The 20,568-nt window shown below is 40.4% G+C and overlaps 3 protein-coding genes across 4 annotated transcripts in view; 2 read left to right on the forward strand and 1 right to left on the reverse strand.

The window, feature by feature from the left end:
* The window catches only part of vwa5b2 (von Willebrand factor A domain containing 5B2), a 46,097-nt gene extending 38,289 nt beyond the window's left edge, over positions 1-7,808 (forward strand). For both annotated transcript variants that reach the window (XM_074651101.1, XM_074651102.1), the window contains 11 exons: positions 927-1,112; positions 1,204-1,417; positions 1,504-1,841; positions 2,431-2,668; positions 2,754-3,098; positions 3,190-3,327; positions 4,190-4,318; positions 4,396-4,455; positions 5,495-5,597; positions 6,391-6,514; positions 6,603-7,808. In XM_074651101.1, coding sequence (XP_074507202.1) covers positions 927-1,112; positions 1,204-1,417; positions 1,504-1,841; positions 2,431-2,668; positions 2,754-3,098; positions 3,190-3,327; positions 4,190-4,318; positions 4,396-4,455; positions 5,495-5,597; positions 6,391-6,514; positions 6,603-7,373 — 2,646 coding nt within the window. In that variant the 3' untranslated portion in view covers positions 7,374-7,808. The remainder of the gene's footprint in view (positions 1-926; positions 1,113-1,203; positions 1,418-1,503; positions 1,842-2,430; positions 2,669-2,753; positions 3,099-3,189; positions 3,328-4,189; positions 4,319-4,395; positions 4,456-5,494; positions 5,598-6,390; positions 6,515-6,602) is intronic.
* Positions 7,809-7,889: 81 nt separating this feature from the next.
* alg3 (ALG3 alpha-1,3- mannosyltransferase) lies at positions 7,890-13,279 on the reverse strand. The gene is made up of 9 exons (XM_074651105.1): positions 13,040-13,279; positions 11,619-11,718; positions 11,372-11,519; positions 10,978-11,138; positions 10,694-10,814; positions 10,383-10,588; positions 9,924-10,001; positions 9,577-9,720; positions 7,890-9,476 (listed from the first exon to the last, which is right to left on the reverse strand). Exons 1-9 carry the CDS (start codon positions 13,224-13,226, stop codon positions 9,293-9,295), a joined length of 1,329 nt encoding a protein of 442 aa, XP_074507206.1. The 5' UTR covers positions 13,227-13,279; the 3' UTR covers positions 7,890-9,292.
* Positions 13,280-14,577: 1,298 nt separating this feature from the next.
* mul2 (mitochondrial E3 ubiquitin protein ligase 2) lies at positions 14,578-20,191 on the forward strand. The gene is made up of 6 exons (XM_074651113.1): positions 14,578-14,711; positions 16,117-16,261; positions 17,045-17,132; positions 17,258-17,378; positions 18,352-18,583; positions 18,719-20,191. Exons 2-6 carry the CDS (start codon positions 16,145-16,147, stop codon positions 19,232-19,234), a joined length of 1,074 nt encoding a protein of 357 aa, XP_074507214.1. The 5' UTR covers positions 14,578-14,711; positions 16,117-16,144; the 3' UTR covers positions 19,235-20,191.
* Positions 20,192-20,568: the final 377 nt, after the last annotated feature.

Consider the following 20,568-nt stretch of genomic DNA (forward strand, 5'->3'; position numbering starts at 1 on the left):
ATGAAATTATTTATAAACCTTTAAGAAATTGTTTGTAAAGCATCTATAAACATTATTATAACACTTTGTGAATGGTTAATAATTGGTTTGCATCTATAAACATTATTTGGATGGCTATTATGAAGTTGAATATGATGATTATAATACTTTGTTAAATGGTTAATAAATACTTTGTAAAGCATTTATAAACATTATTTAGATTAATAATTGGATTCTGGTCCATCTATTTATGTAAAGTTTATAAATGTTTTAAAAATGGTTTCTTAAAGGTTTACAAATCATTTGGTAATCATTAACAAATACTTAATATAGTAGATGAAATGTTATAATGTGTGCAACAATAAACTGTTAATAAATAGTTTACTAATGTAATCAGAATGTAATCGTCCCTTATCAGCTATGATACAATATATCATTTATAAGATAATTATTTCATATTACACAAGCTAATATTAAAATAACAAAAATTATAGCATTGCTTATAATTAATAAACATTATTAATTAGCATTTTATTTTTTGTTACCTGTAAAATAACTATTAACTTAAAGTTAATTAACTATCAATTTGCCATTTATTAACGATGGTTATTATAAAATGTTACCAAACTAGCTCCACCTTTAACAGCTACAGCAGTAAAATACTACTTTAATACACATTGATGAATCAGTTTTACTACTAATAATGTAATATCACAGGGGCAATTTCTCTGCAGAAGTACTTGTACTTGGTACTTTCAGTACTTTTTGCTGATAATACTTCTGTACTTTTACGTGAGTAAGATTTTGAATGCAACATACTTCAGTATGTTTTACATGAATGTATTGATAGTCTCAGAATCTGACTACTTCTTCCACCTGTATTCAGTTATAAATATGAATCGTAAAGCCTTCAGTTTAGAAATACTGTGATCCATCTATCTCCTCAGTTAATCAAGTCTCTGAAAAAGGCCTTTGAACCTGTGCTGACTGACGTACGGATTGACTGGTATCTGCCAGAAAACATGGAGGCCTTTCTTACACCCAATGAAATCCCTCCGTTGTACCCTGGGAATCGTCTAATTGGATATTGCACTCTATACGATATGACGGATTTCAAAGCAAAAAAGGCCGAGGTACACGTCACTACATTCTTTAAAAGTACGTCTGTTTGTGTGTGCGTGTGTGTGCATAGAAAAACAGATCTCTAATCTAACTATTTTATAGTCTCAAGGAAGGGGCTATAAAGGACATCGCGACTCCACGGGTTCAGTTTTTGGACAATCAAATGATGAGGAATCATCTCCCCCTGCTTCCGAGTTAATGCCCATGGTGCCATGTGCAGATGGCACCGACTTGGAGGAGGCACTGAGGGAGATCTCCAGAGAAATCTCCTCAGAGTTCTCCTGTGCCAGAAACACAGATCCTGGAACCAGCCCAGGTCAGTCACTCATCAGTGGATTTTGTAGTGAATAGGTTGGACACCTCATACCATAGTGGTTAACGTTGGGCTTTTATCCGCTCTAGGTGTGGAGGTAGACAAGTCCAGTGACGTGAGGAGGAGGATCCAGGAGAGCTCTTATATCCAGGAGCAGTATGTCCTCACTCGCTGCTCCCTCAGTAGCGAGCGGAGTCTACAAACGCAATCCATCTCGCACATACACGTCTCGTCCAACTCCGACTCTGCAGGCGGGGTCTTTCTGCCTGATCCTCACTCCTCTGGTTCAGTGCTGGATACAGGATCTCTACCCCAAGGCCTTGAAAAGCTGCCCCCACCAGAACAGAGATCATCCCTGTCTCGCTGGGCAGACTCTGCATGGCAGCAAAACCTCTCAGCGGAAACCCCTGATAACGGGGCAGAAAAGGTACGATTGATTGTAATAGACTCAACCTAAATCGTTTTCTGTATTCCTGCAAGTTGCTGGTAGAATGTAGATAGAATATGACAGAAAAAGGTACCTTCACCACTGCTACAAAATAGTTTGACAGGAGAAAATGTTTTCATTTGTCAGTCCTGTGAATCTGAGAGATTTCTTTCTTTCTCTACCCACTACTTTGAGACAAATTTCAACAATAACACTGGAAGAAATCTTTGTGGAAAATAAGATACCAATTTATCCACTAACACAGTAAAACAGAATACAAAAAAGACACAAGACATGTTTTGTTTCAGAGAGGGGTGCAACTTTCTTGCTCTTACTGGACTGTTATTATTGGGGTTTTTGAAAAGTGTCTTGGAAAAGATTGTACATCCCTAACCGATGTAGTGCTTTAGGTAAAGTCCTGTAGGCACACCACACAGTACTGTAATTCACAAAATATCACAAATAGATACAGTACAAACAGATAACCTTAACATCTTTTAATTTTAGACATATATGGTTACAGAGAAAAATAAAATGGCATTCTAACCTACTTTTTCAACCAGTTTGATTTTTGCTCTTATACAACCAGATTGGCCGTCTGGATGGAGGTGAGGAGTATCGTAGGAGACATAAAGCACTGGCCCGTTCAACCATGGCAGCACGGAGTTTCTCTTCCCCCCAGGGCGAGTTGGAGATGCATCGCTTAAGGAGAGCTTTGGAGAGGGTCTCCTTCGACCAAACGCTGGGAGGGAGGCTGGACGAAAGCGATGGGGAGACGAAGCCTCCATCGGGAGGCACACTGTCCCGCAGAAGCCTCACTGACTCCAGTAAGCTATATTACTATAAGATAAGCAGCCTTCTTATTTTGTCCTCCAACAAATTTCCATCTCTCTTTCTCACTCTGACCCTCAGATGGACTCCTGTTCCCCGCCTCTCCTCTGGACTGGGACAGCTTCACAGACCCAGAGTACCTCTTTACTGCTGTCCCATCAGAGGATCCTCCACCAGGTCAGTGCCGCTCGCTCATTCACGGCCTGCTGAGTGGCAGACCTGTGTCCTGGGAGGTCACTGTGGACCTGGGGCACCTCTGGAGCCCTGAGGGCCAGGAGACACCAGGAGTTGAGGGTTGTGGAGGAGGAGGAGTGGAAGAAGGAAAAGGAGGGGAACCATGGGAGGAGATCATTCACCAACTGACTGCTCGCTCAGTAATCAGGGACTTTGAGAAAATGGCAGAGAAGGAGAGTGACATTGGCCATGGTGAGGCTTACCTACTTAAAACTCTTATCTCAAGTTATCGTACTGTAAGTTATTCAATATGCATATTGTCTCCCCCTTTACTGTTTCTTAGGTTCAGCTAAGCGATACCGCATGAAGGCTATCCAGACCAGTAAGCACTGTAACATAATCTGCATGTACACAGCCTTCACGACCACTGACAGCAACTCCAACAAAGGCTTGCCAGACAGCATGGATGTCCAAAACACAGGTGTGGCTTACTACCAACCATTTTTAACTGCTGCCGCACAACTGTACACACACGCACCCATAATAAACAGCAATATCCGTCTGAGAATAACTAATAATAATTAATGTTGAATATGAGTTTTGGGATTATACCTTATTTAATGGGCTATTTTGGGATTTATACATTATTATAATACTTATTTATAAAAAAAACAAAAAACAAACAAAACATTCGAATACTGATTTGGAGGTTGATTACCATGGAAACGGTCAAAGCTTTGAAGCTTCGAAGCATTCGGGTCAGCCCTAGTCGAGTACACTGTGTCCCAAACACATTTTCTGTCGTCACTGCAACGACGGGAAGGCATTGGTCTCGAGCCCTGACCGTACCTACAGTATCTGCGGTACAGTAAGAAAACACATGCTGTCACACGATTTCAGAATTTTGGCATTGACTTGGTACCGAAGCATCTGTTCTCGTGACATCCCTACTACTGAGTTGCACCCTGGGAATCATGGGATTCTGTGTTTTTAGTATTTCACCTATAGTCTGGATTACAAATCAGGATATCTCAGACACTGCTTCTTAGTATTTTCTTTTATAATCTGTTACTTGTGAGTCCCTTAGCTTAATTAAAGTGCAATGCTAAATCACTGGACTGCACCTTTTAGTATTTATTTTCATGGGGACAAGTACATAGTTTCGACCAGCACCACATATACCATAGCATTCATAGTTAGTTTGCTATGCCCCTTCTTACAATGTGTTAAAATGATGAGGAAAATGCAGATTTGATTTCATATACTAAGGCATGGGTGACCAGGTTACCATTTGAATAACACATTTTAGTTTGTATTTTTGATGTGTATGTGTGTGCTTGTAGGGACGCATTTGGGGAACAGGCGGAGTTCCCAGTTAGGTAGTCGCAGGCAGAAGGCCTATTCTGTCGGTTTGGGCAGACGGCGCACCAGCAGAGACAGTGAAGAGATGGAGGACACCTTGAACTCTACAGGTAGACAGACCGAACGATACCACCACCCATTTCTGTTGTCAAGACTTTAGGTCATCAACAATCTTTGTATCTCTCAGACAGAGATGACACCCCTGCATCACCCTGTAGCCTTACATCCTGGGACTCTAGTAAGTATAGTCGGCTCGATCAGTGAAAACACTCTAGTGTCAGTGTAGTCTCAATGTTAGAGGCATCTAATCTGAAAGTCAGTTCAGAACTCAAGGTGAGTATGTTTGGAGGGAGAAAAATCGTAAATGTTCTCCCCTGCCTTGATTATGCACACCAGCAACCCTGCCATGCATCTCTACATTTCATTACGAACGTCCTTTACTCACCATTGCATTCTTTATGATTTGGTGGTTTGGACATCATCGACCACTCACAGACAACAGCATTGGTATATTTTTATTTATAAAACGATACTAGATAAACTCCCGGTTTACCTCTGTACCCTTCTCTGTCTTAGCTCTGGTAGTTACCAGCTACGCTCCTCCAAGTTGTTGCTTTGTAATGTACCCTGGGTTTTGACAGATCTGGGGAAAACAGCATTTTCCTGCTATGCACCTTGGGCATGAAATAATTTACAAAAATATTAGAAACATTCATTTCCATTGATGAATTCAAGGGCATCATAAAGAATGTGGTGATCGAGGCATGTGGTTGTTTCTCTTGAGAGGCCAATGTGTTAAACAGCTGTTTTATGTGAATTGCTGTATACCATGTTGTATATGTTGTATTTTATTGTGTGGTGATTGTGTATGGCTGCTACCTTGGCCAGGTCTCTTTTGTAAAAAAAGATTGTTGATCTCAATAGGACGTCCTGGTAAGAATAAATGTAAAATAGTAAAGTAGTAAACTAAAGGTAGTTCTTAAAGTATCAATTTACCCAAATTACAAAAAAAAAAGATTTCTACCTCTACTCCAATGCGAGGGAAATGTAACTCACAGCATTGAAACAACTTCAATAGCAACATTTCCTTACAGAAACATTTCCCCTTTGCTGTGGATAATCTACAAAACAAAAGAAAAGGTTTACAGCAAGACAACATTTTGGTCTATGTCATGTAAAAGGTGAACTGAGCCTTTAAACGCAGTCAGGAAACATCACTTTATCATGTGCTGATGACACAATACTGTTTAATGTTTTATTCCACGCTGCTGTCTCATGTTTAGGAGGCAGTGCGTACTCCTCTACATCCCCAGCAATAACAGGCTCCTCATGCACTCGATCACAGCGATCTATCGAGAGCAAGTCAATGGAGAGCTTCTTTGGCACCAGGTAAGACTTTCACATTTGATTATAATTAATTTTCTATCACGGCATATGTAATTTTATATCACTTTAACGGTATATAGCATGATACAATAATTGTTCTGTAAATTCGATTAAGAAGTGGTTTAAAATAACCGCACCGTACTTCCTCGCATTTGATCATTTTCTTTTATTTGGAACTTCCACACAAAAATACAACTGCTTCACATGAGACAACACCTTGAGTTAAAAAAAACGACTCTGACTTCTAAAATGTAAGCTTTAAGGTTCCTGAGAACAATAATTTCAAGTTTGACAGGTTTTAAGGTTAACAAGTGCAAATAAATACCAGCTTGACTTCAGTCAGTGCAATATATAAATCACACAAATTTGTATTTAAGGGTATACCAAAAGAACAAAAGACTTGACTTTTCCTGCAGGAACTTTCATTTCTAAAAGATGACAGCTGAAAACACTGACAAAATAAACTACAGTGTCCAAATGTCTGGTAATCATGTAGCCAGTTCTTCCTCATCTTGGGTTGGTTGGGATGCCTCCTCCTGCTCTGTATTTACAACTTCACCCTCCTCTTCCATGTCTGCCCAAATCACGTTACCTTGCCAGGCTGCTGGATTTGTGAGTTTGCATGAACATTGCTACCGTGGTGGAAACGGTATTGACAAATCTCTACCGGTGGACACATTTCTAATGAGGCACAGTATATACAGTCTTAGAGTAAGCCCCTTTCTGTGAGGGGTGTGTATTATATCTAAATTCAAATGTATAGATATTCAAAACCCAACTCTTTTTATCTATGCAGATTTCCACTGGGCAGACTCAGGTCCTCTATTTCATCAGGAAAGCAGGTTCCTCTCAAGTCTCACTGTCTGTCTGCAGAGACTGAGAAACACCCTGAAACTGAAGCTCCAGACTATCTGCCCCTGGTGAGCTGTGCAGACACAACATATATACTTTAACACACAAACGTGCAAACACATTTATTAATTTGTTTTCTATGCGGTGTCTAATCAGGTGCATCTGCAGCTGGCATCGGGAGCTTTTCTTCTGACAGAGATCTACTCCGACTGTGTCCAGATCCCCCTGGACCGCCTGAAAAGGGCTTCACCCTACAGCCTCCACCGCCGCAGCCTCAGCCCGCCCTTCCGCTGCACATCTCCCAGTGCTCCATCTTTATCCACATGCATCAAGCCTCCCGGTGCTCCCACTAGCCACCATGTTACCTTTTCTCCCTCCTCATGCTCCCTGGCCAAACCAACCGCCCCTCCTTTCCACCACACTCCAGACGACAACCCCCTGATGCTGGAGCCAAGGCTACGGCGGAGACACCTGTCTGACCGAGACCCTGTCATCTCACCCACTGACCTCCCCAGCTCTGAAGAGGGCTCCCTGGAGCTCTCTGTTGGCCCCTCTCAGAGTCCCTCTCAGAGCCACGGCCAGGCAGATAGTGGTCGCGGATCAGAGACAGACGTATGTGAAGGCTCCTCAATAGAGCCAGCTGACCTCCTCCAAGGGAGCAGCCAGTTGGCTCAAGAGGACCTGGAGGGGTCGAGCTGGGCCACAGCTGTGGCTCTAGCCTGGCTCGAGCACCGCTGTGCCGGCTACTTCATGGAGTGGGAGCTGGTGGCAGCAAAAGCAGACTTCTGGCTGCGCTGTCAGGAGCTGCCCGAGGGAGTGGACCTGGCAGGGCTGAAGGGAGCTGCCAGACAGCTGTTCCTGCTGCTGCGCCACTGGGACGAGAACATCAAGCTCAACATGCTGTGTTATAACCCCAATAATATGTGAGACAATGATCTCTGAGGAAAACTGAGCCAGATCTGCTGATCTAGCATAATCACTTGTTACCAACGCCTTTACATGGAAGAGTAAATCCTGTATTTTATCTGCAGGATCAACTAATACCATAATAACCTAGTGCCAAGTTCATTCTAATATTAAGTTGCACATATGTAAGACTTTATATTTATGTGACAAGAATACCTTTAAATGACCAAGTGGCCTTTTATCATAAATCTATATATTGCTTTATGCAATCACAAGAATGCCTTGACCATCTGAATGGGCTTTTTGTAGTCTATATGTAGTCAGTTACTTTGCTAAATGTATAATCACAGTCAGTCAGTGTTGAATGTGAATGATTTTGATTATCAGGATGATCATTTGATAAACTAATGAAATGTTACTTTAAATAATGAAATTATTGTTGGGAAAATAAATTTAAAAAAAACAGTGGAATTTAGCAGTTTGTTGTATTGTGTAACAAAAACATACATGCAAGAAGAAGAAAAAATAACATCAAGGTTAAGGGGCATCTCTGTTTAATATAAAATGTCACACTTTTGCTGTCTCAGTCTACTGCAAAGTTTTCACATTAAATCTACTTATGAGTGTAGTGAGCCACTCACAACAGAAGATGAATCAATCATGTAACAAATCAGACAAATAGCCACGATTGTCTACAGCTTAGTTTTACAAATTAGTGTAAAATTATATAACTACTGGAAAATATTTTTGGCCTTGTACTGGTGCTAATGCTGCAACTACTGTGGCAAGTGGAAATGCTGCAGGCTACTGTCTGATATGCAATTCATTTAAAGCTTTTGGTACTTTGTTCAAGTTCTGTATAATTTAAATTATATTTTATATTACGGCAGCGTATTGCTGCCACACTAGGAAAAAAAAACGGGTCAGTATCACAGTATAACGTGAAGAGTTTATTGTTATATCAAGACGCTTTTCACATTATAACAAGATATTTTCACATTATTACAACATACAAACTATAACAAGACACTTTTCTTGTTATAACGATATACTATTCATCTTGTTATAATGTGAAACTTTTCATGTTAACACGTGTTAACTAACTGTTATAATGTGAAATGTTTCACTTTATAAGATAACTTATTGTTATAATGTGAAATGTTTCACGTTATAACAATATATGTGATGATGATGTTATAACGTGAAACTTTTATATTGTAACAATAAGTTATCATGTTTTAACATGAAAAGTTTCACGTTATAACAAGATAAATAGTACATAATTATAACAAGATTAGTTTCTTGTTATAACATAGAAAACATCTTATTATAAAAAGAAACTTATCACGTTATAACTTGATACTTATTCATTTTTTTTCCCTGGTGTGGCAGCAATATGCTTCCGTACGATATATCTATATACTGCCTTTTTAATACAATACACAACATAATTTTGGCACCAGTACATTTTTGAAAATATCAGAATATCAAGCAAGAGAAAAATGACTGGACCGGTTGAAATATGGGCAGAGTGTATTTTTAACACAATTTTTATAGAAATAAAGCCTATGTAACAAATTCTCTCAAAACAGCGTAACATTCATAATTTCCTCTTAGCTCTCTACTCCAGTCTTCCTATCATGTATCTGAAAATGAAACCTGAGAATCCATATTTTTTTCCTCTTCCCATCTCTTCAACTGCAAGGGACTACTTCATCATGTGGGTATCCGTCTGTAGACTGCACCTACACGTTAGCTTCCTTCACTTTTGCAGTGAGCCGAGATGAGAAGCATTGAATGGCTCCTTGTATTCACACAGTCTTATCCCAGTGACCTCCCTCTGCACCGGTGTTGTGAGGATCAAAGAGAGGACGGTGATGGAGGCTGTTCGGCGGCTGATTAGACTGAAATACGACGTCCGGTCCGATACAGGCTGCGGCTCACTGGCGTTTGTCCTTGACGGGTGTCTGTTCTTGTGTTTCTGCCGGGGCTGGAGGCGGCGGCGGCGGGGCCAGCCACAGACAGAGGAGGATGATGACGTGACAGACGTGGATGGCGGCTGAGCTGCTGTTAGTAGACGGGTAGGTGTTCCACGAAAGCTCGATCAGACCCAGGATCAGAACCCTGAAGACGAGAAGAAAACAATATAGCATTAACATGTGCTGTAGGTCTAAAACTAATCAAAATTGGAACTTGTAGTTTAGCATTTTAGACGTCCTCTTACCTGAGCAGGTGGGCCAGCTTCTTGACTCCTCCACTCCAGAGCAGGTAAGGCAGGGTGTGGAAGTACCAGACGTAGAACTGGTAGTGCAGCGAACGACTGAAGCACATGCCGATGAAGTTAGAGGTGAACAGAATCAGCACCATCTGTGAGTGGCCGTTAAGGTTTGACACAAAAGCCGGTGAATACTAGGAACATCATTAATTTACTCTCCGACCAATATCATGCAGACATGTTTAGCCCATTTATATTTGACAACGAACAGTAAAAGTAGTAGTGTTCCTCCTGACAATCCTAATTTGTCCTTTAAGGAACGATATATAAGTAGATTCAAATGGAACAAAAGGATATGATCAACAGTGATTTTCTGAGCAGGGGTTTTCCTCTGGCTTGGCTCCTTGAGGAGTTCGAAGATGCTCTCTCCTGGCCTGGTAAGAGAGAAAATAGTTACTTTTCATACATTTTAATTCTACCTCTACGACTAAGATGTAATCACTATAGCACATGTTGTTAACACCTTTGACTGTAAAAAGTAATTTGTGGAAAACTGACCAATGAAGTATATAAATGTGCATAGCATCAGTTTTTTTTTTTTTGATTAAGCACTTTACTGGCCTCACCCAATGATAAAGAGCGCCCTGAAATAGTAACAGTAATTTATAATATAAAATGGACAATATCGCTCGGCAACAAAGAACTAAATCAGACTAAGATTAAGTGGATAACACACTCACAATGACGTGAATTGCTCATCTCATCTCAAACTATAATGCCAACAGTAACCTCGGCACGGCCAAAGTCTGTCTCACCTCTTCCAACGGCGGAGAGCAAAGAGCAGCAGGGCGAGCAGGTGGGCGGCCAGCAGGAGTAAGTGGAAGTACCGATTCAAGAAGAACCACTCTGGCAGGAAGCGCCAGTTGACCGTCCACTTGAACATGAACTGACGGCCGAGATCAAACGCCCGGCTCATATAACCCACGGGATTCTCCAGGAGGAAAGGCAGACCCAGGAGAAGCTGCGATAAGGACAGATTCATTTAGAGATGATTCTTGGCAATACTGGATATCATTAAAAAATATTTTAGTATGCCGGTAAAACTGTGCTATAGGGAATATTTTACCTGTATGCCTGCACACAGAGAGAGTTTGGGGATTGTCCTGATTACACCAAACTCAGACAGGAGGAGGAAAAGTAGTCCCGGAGCAAAAAGGAGCACGTTCATTTTCACAGACACTGCTAAACTGTCAGAAAGAGAGGAAGATTTGAGTTGTAATTTCATCATGTAACTGCATGGATATGGTAGAAAGATTCACAAAGATAGATATGACACCTGATACACATTCCTCCAGAGAGAAAGCCATTCAATTAAAACCTGCATTGTGTTGTTAAGGAGTCCACACTTGCCTGTAAAGGCCGCAGCCCAGAGTCCAGTGTCCATCCATAAAGAGGTTGACAGCTGCGAACAGTAGCATCATGGCCACCGGATCATTAAAGAGACGCAGCACGAAGATCGAGTGGATCCGGTAAGAAGCACAGCACACGAAGAAGAACACATAGGGAGGAACCTGGAGAAATTCAAAGAAATAAACAGAATTACGCTAATAAAAGGGAAAATACACTCATTGGTGTTTTAACAAGAAACTATTAGGAAATGGCATAAATTATAGACACATCAGAATATTAAAGTTTTAATGTGTCCTAAAAAGTACAGAGAAATAGTTTCACACAAACTCAATGGCTTATAGAGCAAAATGTATAATGCCACGTGGTAACTGTGGCTTTTGTCACGCAGACTGACCTTCTTAGTGCGGTGGTACACCCTGAAGACGAGCAGCAGTGTGATGAGGTAGAAAGCAGCAAAAAGGTACTGGGCCAGACGGATGTTAACCCCACGGCTGGTGATATAGTACAGAGCTGTGAAGATGTAGACAAAGCCAGCCGGGTACCTGCAACAACAAGGTGCAAATGTATCCTGCACTGAAAACTACATCTGACTACAAGATGGAGTGACTACATCGTTAAAAATAAATAAAATTGAAACTCACACCAAGGGGCCGGTGTCTCCTTTAAGCTCCGTGTAGTCGTAGGTACCATTGATGACTCCCTCTACTTCATCCATGTAGGCTTTCCAGTCTATCTCAGTGTCTGATTGGGAAGATTACGATCAGTTATTGTTGTTATTTATATTAACAAAACCCACGGTATAATTTTCTACTGAATACAATTTAAATATCTTTGTCCTATATATTTTTTTTAATTATGAAAAATGTCCATCACATCTTCTCTTAGTCCAAAGTTGTGTCCTATAATTACTTATTTGACAACCGAAAACCCAAAGTCTTCATCTTTCGATATAAAAACCTGTCAAAATGCTCTTTGCATTTGTGAAGCTGCAAATTGTTGGTTCAGAATTGATTAAATGCTTTATCAACTATAATTTGCTTTTCTATGTAATTCTACTGGTTCTTGATCCACTAACTGTTTTCAGCAAGACAATGAACAAGCAAATGCACTAGTGCTGAAAGGATTGTCGATTTTGTTTTTATACTTTATTTTTTCGAGGTTGTTTTCATATATGCAATTTACAGTTTGTATAATTACAATAGTTTAAACACCATTTTTTAAGTAGTTGAGCTTATAGACAACTTCATTAAGTAAACTAGAGAAAACAACTTCAACATTCAAAATTGAAATAAAATTAAGAAAAGAAATAATAATAATAATAATAATAATAATAATGATGATGATAAAAAGAAAGGATTGTCGATTAATTGGTTAGCCAGTTGTCATAAATACAATCACCAACAATTTTGATAACTGATAAATCATTTTATTTAGTTATCTAGCAGAAAATATCAAATATTCACTAGCTTCAGCTTCCCAACTGTGAACATTTGCTGGTTTTCTTTATTTTAAGATCATCGTGAATTGAATAGCTTTAGGTTCATGATTGTTGATAGGACAAACCAAGAAAACTGAAGACCTCAACTGGGCTTTTGAGGATTTTGATCACTATTTTCAGTCATTTTAGAGAATAAACAATTTATTTAATTACCAAAAAAAAAAAAAAAACTAATGATGACAACAGTTACAGCCTTACATCAGACAAAGAAGTCAAAATAAACAATGACACAGATGACACAATATATAACTAATGCTTAGAATAACCTATATGGGTTGTCATTGGGTTATGTTATTATCAAGCCTCACAAGTTTATTGTTGAGTTATTGTCAGTAAAATCATATCTTTAGCCACAATAAGTCAGCAGTTCCTGAAAATAAACACTGTCATTACCCTAAAACAGACCAGAGGATTGTATGCTGTCATGCAAGGACAGTAAAATCCCTTTTGACAGGTGGCAGTGTAAGTTAGTAGGGATTGCTAATGCTAGCTACTTAGCGTTCAGATACGTTCATAAACATGGCAACGCACCCTAGCATGCTAACTAGCCGCGCAGCTACTTACATGCTACTTTCTGTATGACCCACACATTGATCCCGATCTCCAGGAACCACAGAACTGACACGACCAGTAATGTGTACTCCGTCTTGAACAGGACCAGATGTTTGTCCTGCCACAGTGTGTGAAGTTTCCCCCACAGTTGGGACGGCGGACCGGGAGACTTTCTCCGCACACCTCCTCCTGCTGCCATCTCGGTCTGTCGGCGTTGAGTCGGTGGTAGAGACGGAGAGAGAGGCCGCAACGGACATGCGCTGTTATACGTCATCACGCAACGTTTTCATCTAGTCATGGGAATTTCGGCTCTTTTTAGTGAGCCAGATCTTTTGATTTTACATTTGATTATCTTACACTTAAAGGGACTATTTGTAACTTTCAGAATGCTTGTTAACAGTGACACATGTGGCCGTTAAGTCAACGAAAGTCAGCGTCGGGCTCGCACTTGTGCTCGCTCTAAATAGACATGAACGAGCATCGCTCAAAACAGTGAGGCGACACATGTCAGCTAAAACCACAATATCACTCTATATTTCACCTGCTTGGCAGTAATGTTAGCTGACCAGACGAAGGTCTCTCCATGAATCACTTCTGATCCTAGTGTTGGCTTCTCCTGCTTCAGCTGAAGTAGGAAGAGAAACGTTATCGCTTTCGACCACAGCCGGAGGGAGACACTGGCACCCGGTCGGAGACGATAACGTTTTTCGCTGCTTTCACAAGACACATATGAAACCTCTGTTGGTCTGGAGGAGCTGCAGCATTTATTTCTGCAGAAATTTCCACTGTACATTTACTAGATATTCTCAGAGCTACGAAGTCTTCTGCAGTGTGCGAGCATGAACGTGAGGTGGAGCGAGAATGCGCGCGGTGTGTGAGTGAAGGCAAGCAGGCAGAGGAGCAGAGTACAGCAGAGACTCCGGCCCTGGAGACCAAAGCGACGGTCTCCTCGCGTCCTCCGACCGCAGCCAACACTGTTTTGCAAGACAGTGAACTTTGAGGTTTTGGTGCTTCCATGTAGTTTGTGTTGGAGTATAGCATATGTACAGCATAGCTACACGGGAGCGCGCATATGCGAGCGCGCATGGGAAACCAACCCGGTAGATTTATATGTGTGAAAAGTTACAAACAGTCCCTTTAAATTATTCAATATAATTATACTAAACCTTATCATTTCCAGAATACCATAATTTTACATGCTGCTTTGTTTTCGACTGTCACTTATCTTGTCTGCTATTCGCGTACCGCACTCCTCTCCCTCTCTCTTTCTCTTTCTCTTTCTCTTTCTCTCCTCCTCTCCCTCCTGCTCCGTACCTGTAGACCGTCAGCGCGCCGCGCGACCCCGCCCCTGCTGGTCTGTCATCACCTGACGTCATTAACACAACATTCAGTCACAGTCAGTGCATGGAGTGCCCGTGGCGTGGAGAAGATCATCCTGTCAATCTGCCTTGCATTAATAAAAAAAAAAAAAAAAAAACGTCTCTCGGGCGGGAGCCGGCTCTTATCGTTCACTTAAAAGAGCCGGCTCTTTGAACCGACTCGTTCGCGATCGACACATCACTAGCCGTTATACGTCATCACGCAACGTTTTGCATCATCCACGTCACATGCAGTGGACAACACAGACATATCAGCTGAATATGTCAACTTGAGAGCACCTTGAGACTTCTCCTTTCTCTGACAGGTAAAAAAACTGATTGATTATTACTTGACAATTAAGACATATATATCTTTCTACACTAAGTACTGTTGCTCATATAGTTAACTAACGCCAGTATTGTTAAATAACGTTTAGAAGTCACCACTCGTTCCACTGTTGCGTTAACAACGGTAGCTAACAGCTGGCTAGCAGCTAACTGTAGCTAATGCTAACCAATGTTTTAAAGAAAATAACCTCACTGATTATGTGACAAGTGACTCTCACAGGATATAACGTTTATTTTTTAGTGTATTTTCACCCACCATTAACAAAGGCAGTAAGCTGTGACTGCTGTTTATAGCATACTAGTTAAAGTTAGCTGGCTGTATTTATGGTTAGCTATCACAGATTTGGCTAAAGAGGATCCAATGTGTCTCTTGTCTTTGTGTCTTACTTTCACTCGTTATGCCCCACTTTGTGCCTCTCATATTGTCGTTAGCTTCATTGGAGTCACAGCTAACGCTAAGCATCCAAAGAAATGTATTATTTCTATCTAAGCATCCGTTTTTTGAAAAACAAATAACCCAGGTGGTCATTAAACAACCTGTTCTGATGGTTCTCCCAGAGTACTCAAATACTCTAAAACCACCTGAATGTGAAAATATGTGGCAGTCCTTGCCAAATCAAAAAATGAAAGAGGTAAACTCAAGTGTAAAAGTTGACATGTATCACTTTCCTTTATTTATTGCTTTGTTTGTATTATATTGTTTACATCTTGCAGTGCCTGATTACTTAAAAACTTAAAACATAAATACTTGAATCATCATATACATACAGTACATGATATTTGACCTCTGCCTTTAACCCATAAGCATTTAGGAGCAGTGGGCTGCTATAAAGCGCCCGGGGAGCTTACATTGCTCATGTTTTTTTTTTTTTTTACAACACGTCAGTGAGACTTGATAACATCTGCATATTCCTCATATGATAGAGTAGGTATTTTATTTTACTGACTTAATGATGACCCGCTAAAAGCACTATGAAGTGCTGTCAGTTTAGCAGAATACTACACCACCGAGATTAGACTGTCACACTGCATTGAGTCACAGCTTTTTTAAACACGCACAGCAACATACACTTTTTTGTCATTATTAATATAAAGGAAACAATAATAATATATAATAATACATTTTATTTAGTGGCGCCTTTCTGGACACCCAAGGACACCTTACAAGAATCAATTAAAACATTGACAGTTAAAACAATCTAAAAACAACAGGACATGACAGAGACATGATTGTACAGACACATAGGATGGGTGATGATGAGTACTAGAGAGAGTAGGCCAGTTTAAACAGGTGGGTTTTGAGGAGGGATTTGAATGATGTGATATTGTCAGACAAGACAGTTTGATTTTTTTCTACCTTCTTACATATCATTTATTTTGCAGGTCTGTAGTGACAGGAGACTCAGAGGGAATGGATGGATTTCCTGTGAAGATTACAGAGGCAGTGTGTCTTGGGGCCAGCCTTGCCCTCTCAGGCATCTGCTACTATCTCTATAAGAAGAGCCGGAGGACACTAGACAAACTTGATGTTAGTTGTGGTTTATGTGTAATTAACATAATCTTACATAACTTTATATTGTTCTATTTTGATTTTTTTTTTTCATTTTCTGTTTTCACACTGCTTGGAATCCTCTTTAGGTAGATCAACACTCTACTAATGTCTCTGAACTGTGTTTACAATGGAGGCCAATCTTATAGGCCAGTTGTTTTCATCCTATTGGGCTTGTGACTGAAGCAGTGTCTTCTTGCAACCACTCATCACAAGTAAAAATTCAGAAGGAAAAAGCAAAAGCTCAAGAACAGTAAAAAATTATAATGAGCTGAATATAGGGCTGGGCAATATGAAGAAAATATAAAATATCTTGATATGTTTGACCAAATACCTTGATGACGATATTGTAGGGTTGACCATTGGTGCTTTTACAAAATATGTTCACAATGTGGATATAATGACTAAGTGGGTAAAGGCACATAATAGAACAGCTAGAACAGTTTAAGTTCAGAAAATTACATCTCTTTACTGTAATGCAGCCTTTAAAACCAGGAAAAGACAACACTTATGCCATATTACGATATCCAAAATCTAAGACGATATCTAGTCTCATATCACAATATCAATGTTATATCGATAAATATATTGCCCAGCTCTAGCTGAATATTGTGTGGCAGAAACACATTTTTTTTTCTTGCCCATCTTGTGAACCCTTAGGTGATAGTTATGCTGTGAACTGTGCAATTTTGAAAAATCCAAAGGCTGTCTACTACAGTATGTACACTACATATGCAAACAGTCTGTGTCTTTTGTTGTCAGGATGCTCCACACTTCACCATTGATGGAAAACTCAAAGACATTTTGAAAGTTACTCCAGGAGCTTGTCTACAGTATGCTGTCATCGAAGGTGAACAGGGTCTCACTGTTTCTAATACAGACGAGAGCTGATAGCATATATTTTTTTCCACTGAAAAAATGTGAATACTATCCTTGCCTCTTATTCTCTACCATGTGTGTATATATATGCTGTAGGTGCTGTGCAACCAGTAGGTGAGCCTCTGACAAGCCACTTCCAAAAAGAATTTATCGGAGTGTTGCAGAAATTCCTCTTAAGAGAGCACAGGCTGGTGTGGAACAGCCTTTCACGCACTTGGTGAGTACTCTATCATACATTGCAGCATTATGATAACATACATGGTACATTTTTGCCGTCTTCCCCTTTAATTGATAGTGGACAGTTTAGAGGCAGACAGGCTATGAGAGTGAGAGAAGGGTATGGCATGCAATAAAAGTTCCCAGTTGGAATTTCAGACAAAGCCTCTGTCTCCTCCCTCTTGCAGAGTCAGACACACTGTTTTATTTCCTCATTGATTCAGTCCGTATCAAAGCACGTATCGACGGTTTACTGTATGTCAGAATCAAAATCCTGGTTGGATATTATTTTGTTACTCAGAACTTTCTAAATCTTTTATGCGTTTTTTGCCCTCACATTCAAATATTACACAGCATCAAGTCACCGTCAGCTCAGAATTAAACCTCTGCATGTCCTTCATTTTTATAACACTGTGACACAGCTGTCAGTTAGAGCAGTTTCACTAAAATGTTTATTGCACATAATGTGTAATCTCAGTTTAAATTGTAAAAATCAGTATGAAGCTTAGACATGTAGGATCAATGAATAATTATCTCTATCACTCGTAATGTGATTGGTCACACTGATGGAACATAATTCCTATGATATTGGAGATTATATGTTAATATTTCTGAGTGAGCAGGATTGTGGTGCAGCTGCAGAATGGAGTTTGAAAGTGAGTGTTTTGAATAGGCTGCATATAGAGTAGTCTGAACATGTTTAACAGCATTTCAATGACTGTGTTTAGATTTACTACATTTGTCTAAGTAGTAAGTAGCTTTCAAATTCCACAAAGCAGTATGTGATGCAGGCTATCTGTCCCAATCTGAGATTATTATTATTAAGTGGTCACTTTTTCTTTTCAGATTTTTTATATATTTATGTACACATGAAACAATGAGGCAACCCAAAAGTTCCAATGTATGTGATATTTTGTCTTTATCATCATGTGTAGACTAAAACGGCCTGTTGTTCCTTCCTTTACCTGTTGCAGGACGGACAGTGAACGAGTCTTGCACCATAGAGTGAATGCAGTGCCCTTTGTGTTAGTGGGATCAAATGAGACCGCCGTCAGAGTCCTGTGCCCTCTGCAGGCCTCCGGACTGCACATGGAGACAACCCACGAGAAGTTCCACCAGGTCAATTACGGCTTGGGGGACATCATAGGACAATACCTCAGTGGGGAGAAGCTTAAAGGGCAACTGGAGACCGAGGAAATGCTCAAAGTCAGTTGTAAGATGAGATACTGACGTTGTTAACTTCTGTAACTCAATAATTAAGTCATATTCATTTGATAAAGCATACATATTTTTGCTAACCACAAGGGCAAATATTCACAAATATTCCCCTCTTTTTTCCAGGTGGGCACAACTCTTACCGGCGTGGGTGAGTTGGTACTGGACGTGGACGGCACCCTGAATCTACGACCCCCTTCCGATGGCTCACAGTACTTTTTGAGCATTACAGACTTTGACACCCTGCTAGGAGAGCAAGAGTGCACGGCTCTATGGTGGAAGGCGCTCGCCATTGCCTCTGCTTTGGCAGGGGCAGCTGTCCTCCTTTGGGTCGGCCGACGCTACTACTACCAACTAAAAGATCGCTGGGAGAGGGAGAAGGAGAGGAGGGAGTTTGAGAGACTGCGGGCTGAAGCTCCAAGAGCGCGTGTTCCAGTAGCGGGTTCTGGGGACCTTCAAGACGTGACAGAAGAACAGATGGAGAATGCCTGTGTGATCTGCCTCAGTCAGCCACGTAACTGTATTCTCTTGGAATGTGGGCATGTGTGCTGCTGCCACAGCTGCTACCAGGCTCTTCCACACCGCCGATGCCCCATATGTAGACAGGACATCAGCAGAGTGGTGCCTCTCTACCACGTCTGAGGCACCTGTGTAACCACATGACCTCAATACCATATGGTACATGTCCACAAGGGTGTTTTTTTATCGCGAGGGATCGCCTCACTTCCCAGCATTGGATGCTTGATGGGCTGCCCCTAGACACAACGCACTCGGCACTTCGATTGGACGAACGCTTTTCACCGAAATGTGTTTCTGAAAACATTTTATGCGCGAAAGAAACCATTCAGTTGCTGAATCTGTCTTTATTTTGGATCGACAAAGGCTTAGTTTAAAAGTTTTTCGGGAGTATCCAGAGGCGGTGAGTCGCGTTGGACACCCGTGATTTGCATAAAGTAGCCTAGACCTCAACTTAATGCAAATCTCAAATCGCGCCGCCACGCTACCAGAATGCATTGCACAGCTGCTTGCATAAACAATGAATGGGAAGCATCGAAAAGACGGAGGCTGTGGACATGTACCAATACAGTACAAACTGTACCAACTTGCACCTAAAAATGGACAAAGGCAATTCCTTGAAAATCTTATCACTATAAAGAATGAGGATGTTTTTTTTTAAGAACGTACTGTATGTATTAAATTACTGTATATTATTTAATATTGTGAAATTACTTAGTTCACAACATGGGTTTCAGTGAGGTATTTTATCTGTAATTGTATATGAGAAATACAGGAAAATGAAGTAATTGGAAGAAAGGGGTGTAAATTTAAACAATGGAGACATTTATTTTCCTACATGTGTGCCTTATTTTGGTATTTATATGGCTGCTGCTGTCTAAGAGTGACTGAATGGTATGTTTCTGAATAACTTTTGTTTCAACCACTTTGGGTTACATATTTCAGTCACAGGAAGTTATAGAATCTAAAACTACATTCATTGCTAAGACGAAGCTTTTCTGTTAATGCACAGGCGAGAGTCTTTAAAACTGTAAAACGTTGGCTTGTTGAAATTAACTCAATAAAGCACCACTCTTTGAACTATTTGTGAAGCATATTTCACTCATTATCGCCATGTATAAATGTAGATACATTGCTCACCTACTTTGTTTTAGAAATGAAGTGGTAATAGTATACAGATCTGTGTGCGGCTACCATGAAATACTGCATTGAGCTAAATCTGTATGTACACATCTTATATGATTCAAGATTTGGCATCTCTCAATGATCCAGACATTTGAACTGCAGCTGTTATAATGTAATGGTTACCTCAAATTGCTGCTGCTCCTCTTAAATATTATATATTATTAGATACACGTGATTCTTTTTATTTTTCCATAGGCACAAATGCTTGTTGACAGCACCTGGTGTCTGAAAAGACTTGGGTGTCGTGAGTCATCAAGCTTACAATTTCTGTCATC

Source organism: Sebastes fasciatus, chromosome 11 (genome assembly GCF_043250625.1).
Source record: "Sebastes fasciatus isolate fSebFas1 chromosome 11, fSebFas1.pri, whole genome shotgun sequence".
Classification (NCBI taxonomy): domain Eukaryota; kingdom Metazoa; phylum Chordata; class Actinopteri; order Perciformes; family Sebastidae; genus Sebastes; species Sebastes fasciatus.

Coding starts and splice junctions, on each gene's coding strand:
- alg3 (XM_074651105.1), bottom strand. CDS start 13,226: ATGGCAGCAGGAGGAGGTGTGCGGAGAAAGTCTCCCGGTCCGCCGTCC. Junction 11,719..13,039: donor GGTCATACAGAAAGTAGCAT/GTAAGTAGCTGC, acceptor CTTCCCAATCAG/ACACTGAGATAGACTGGAAA. Junction 9,721..9,923: donor CAGAAAATCACTGTTGATCA/TATCCTTTTGTT, acceptor CGGCCACTCACA/GATGGTGCTGATTCTGTTCA.
- mul2 (XM_074651113.1), top strand. CDS start 16,145: ATGGATGGATTTCCTGTGAAGATTACAGAGGCAGTGTGTCTTGGGGCC. Junction 17,379..18,351: donor AACAGCCTTTCACGCACTTG/GTGAGTACTCTA, acceptor TACCTGTTGCAG/GACGGACAGTGAACGAGTCT. Junction 18,584..18,718: donor AGACCGAGGAAATGCTCAAA/GTCAGTTGTAAG, acceptor TCTTTTTTCCAG/GTGGGCACAACTCTTACCGG.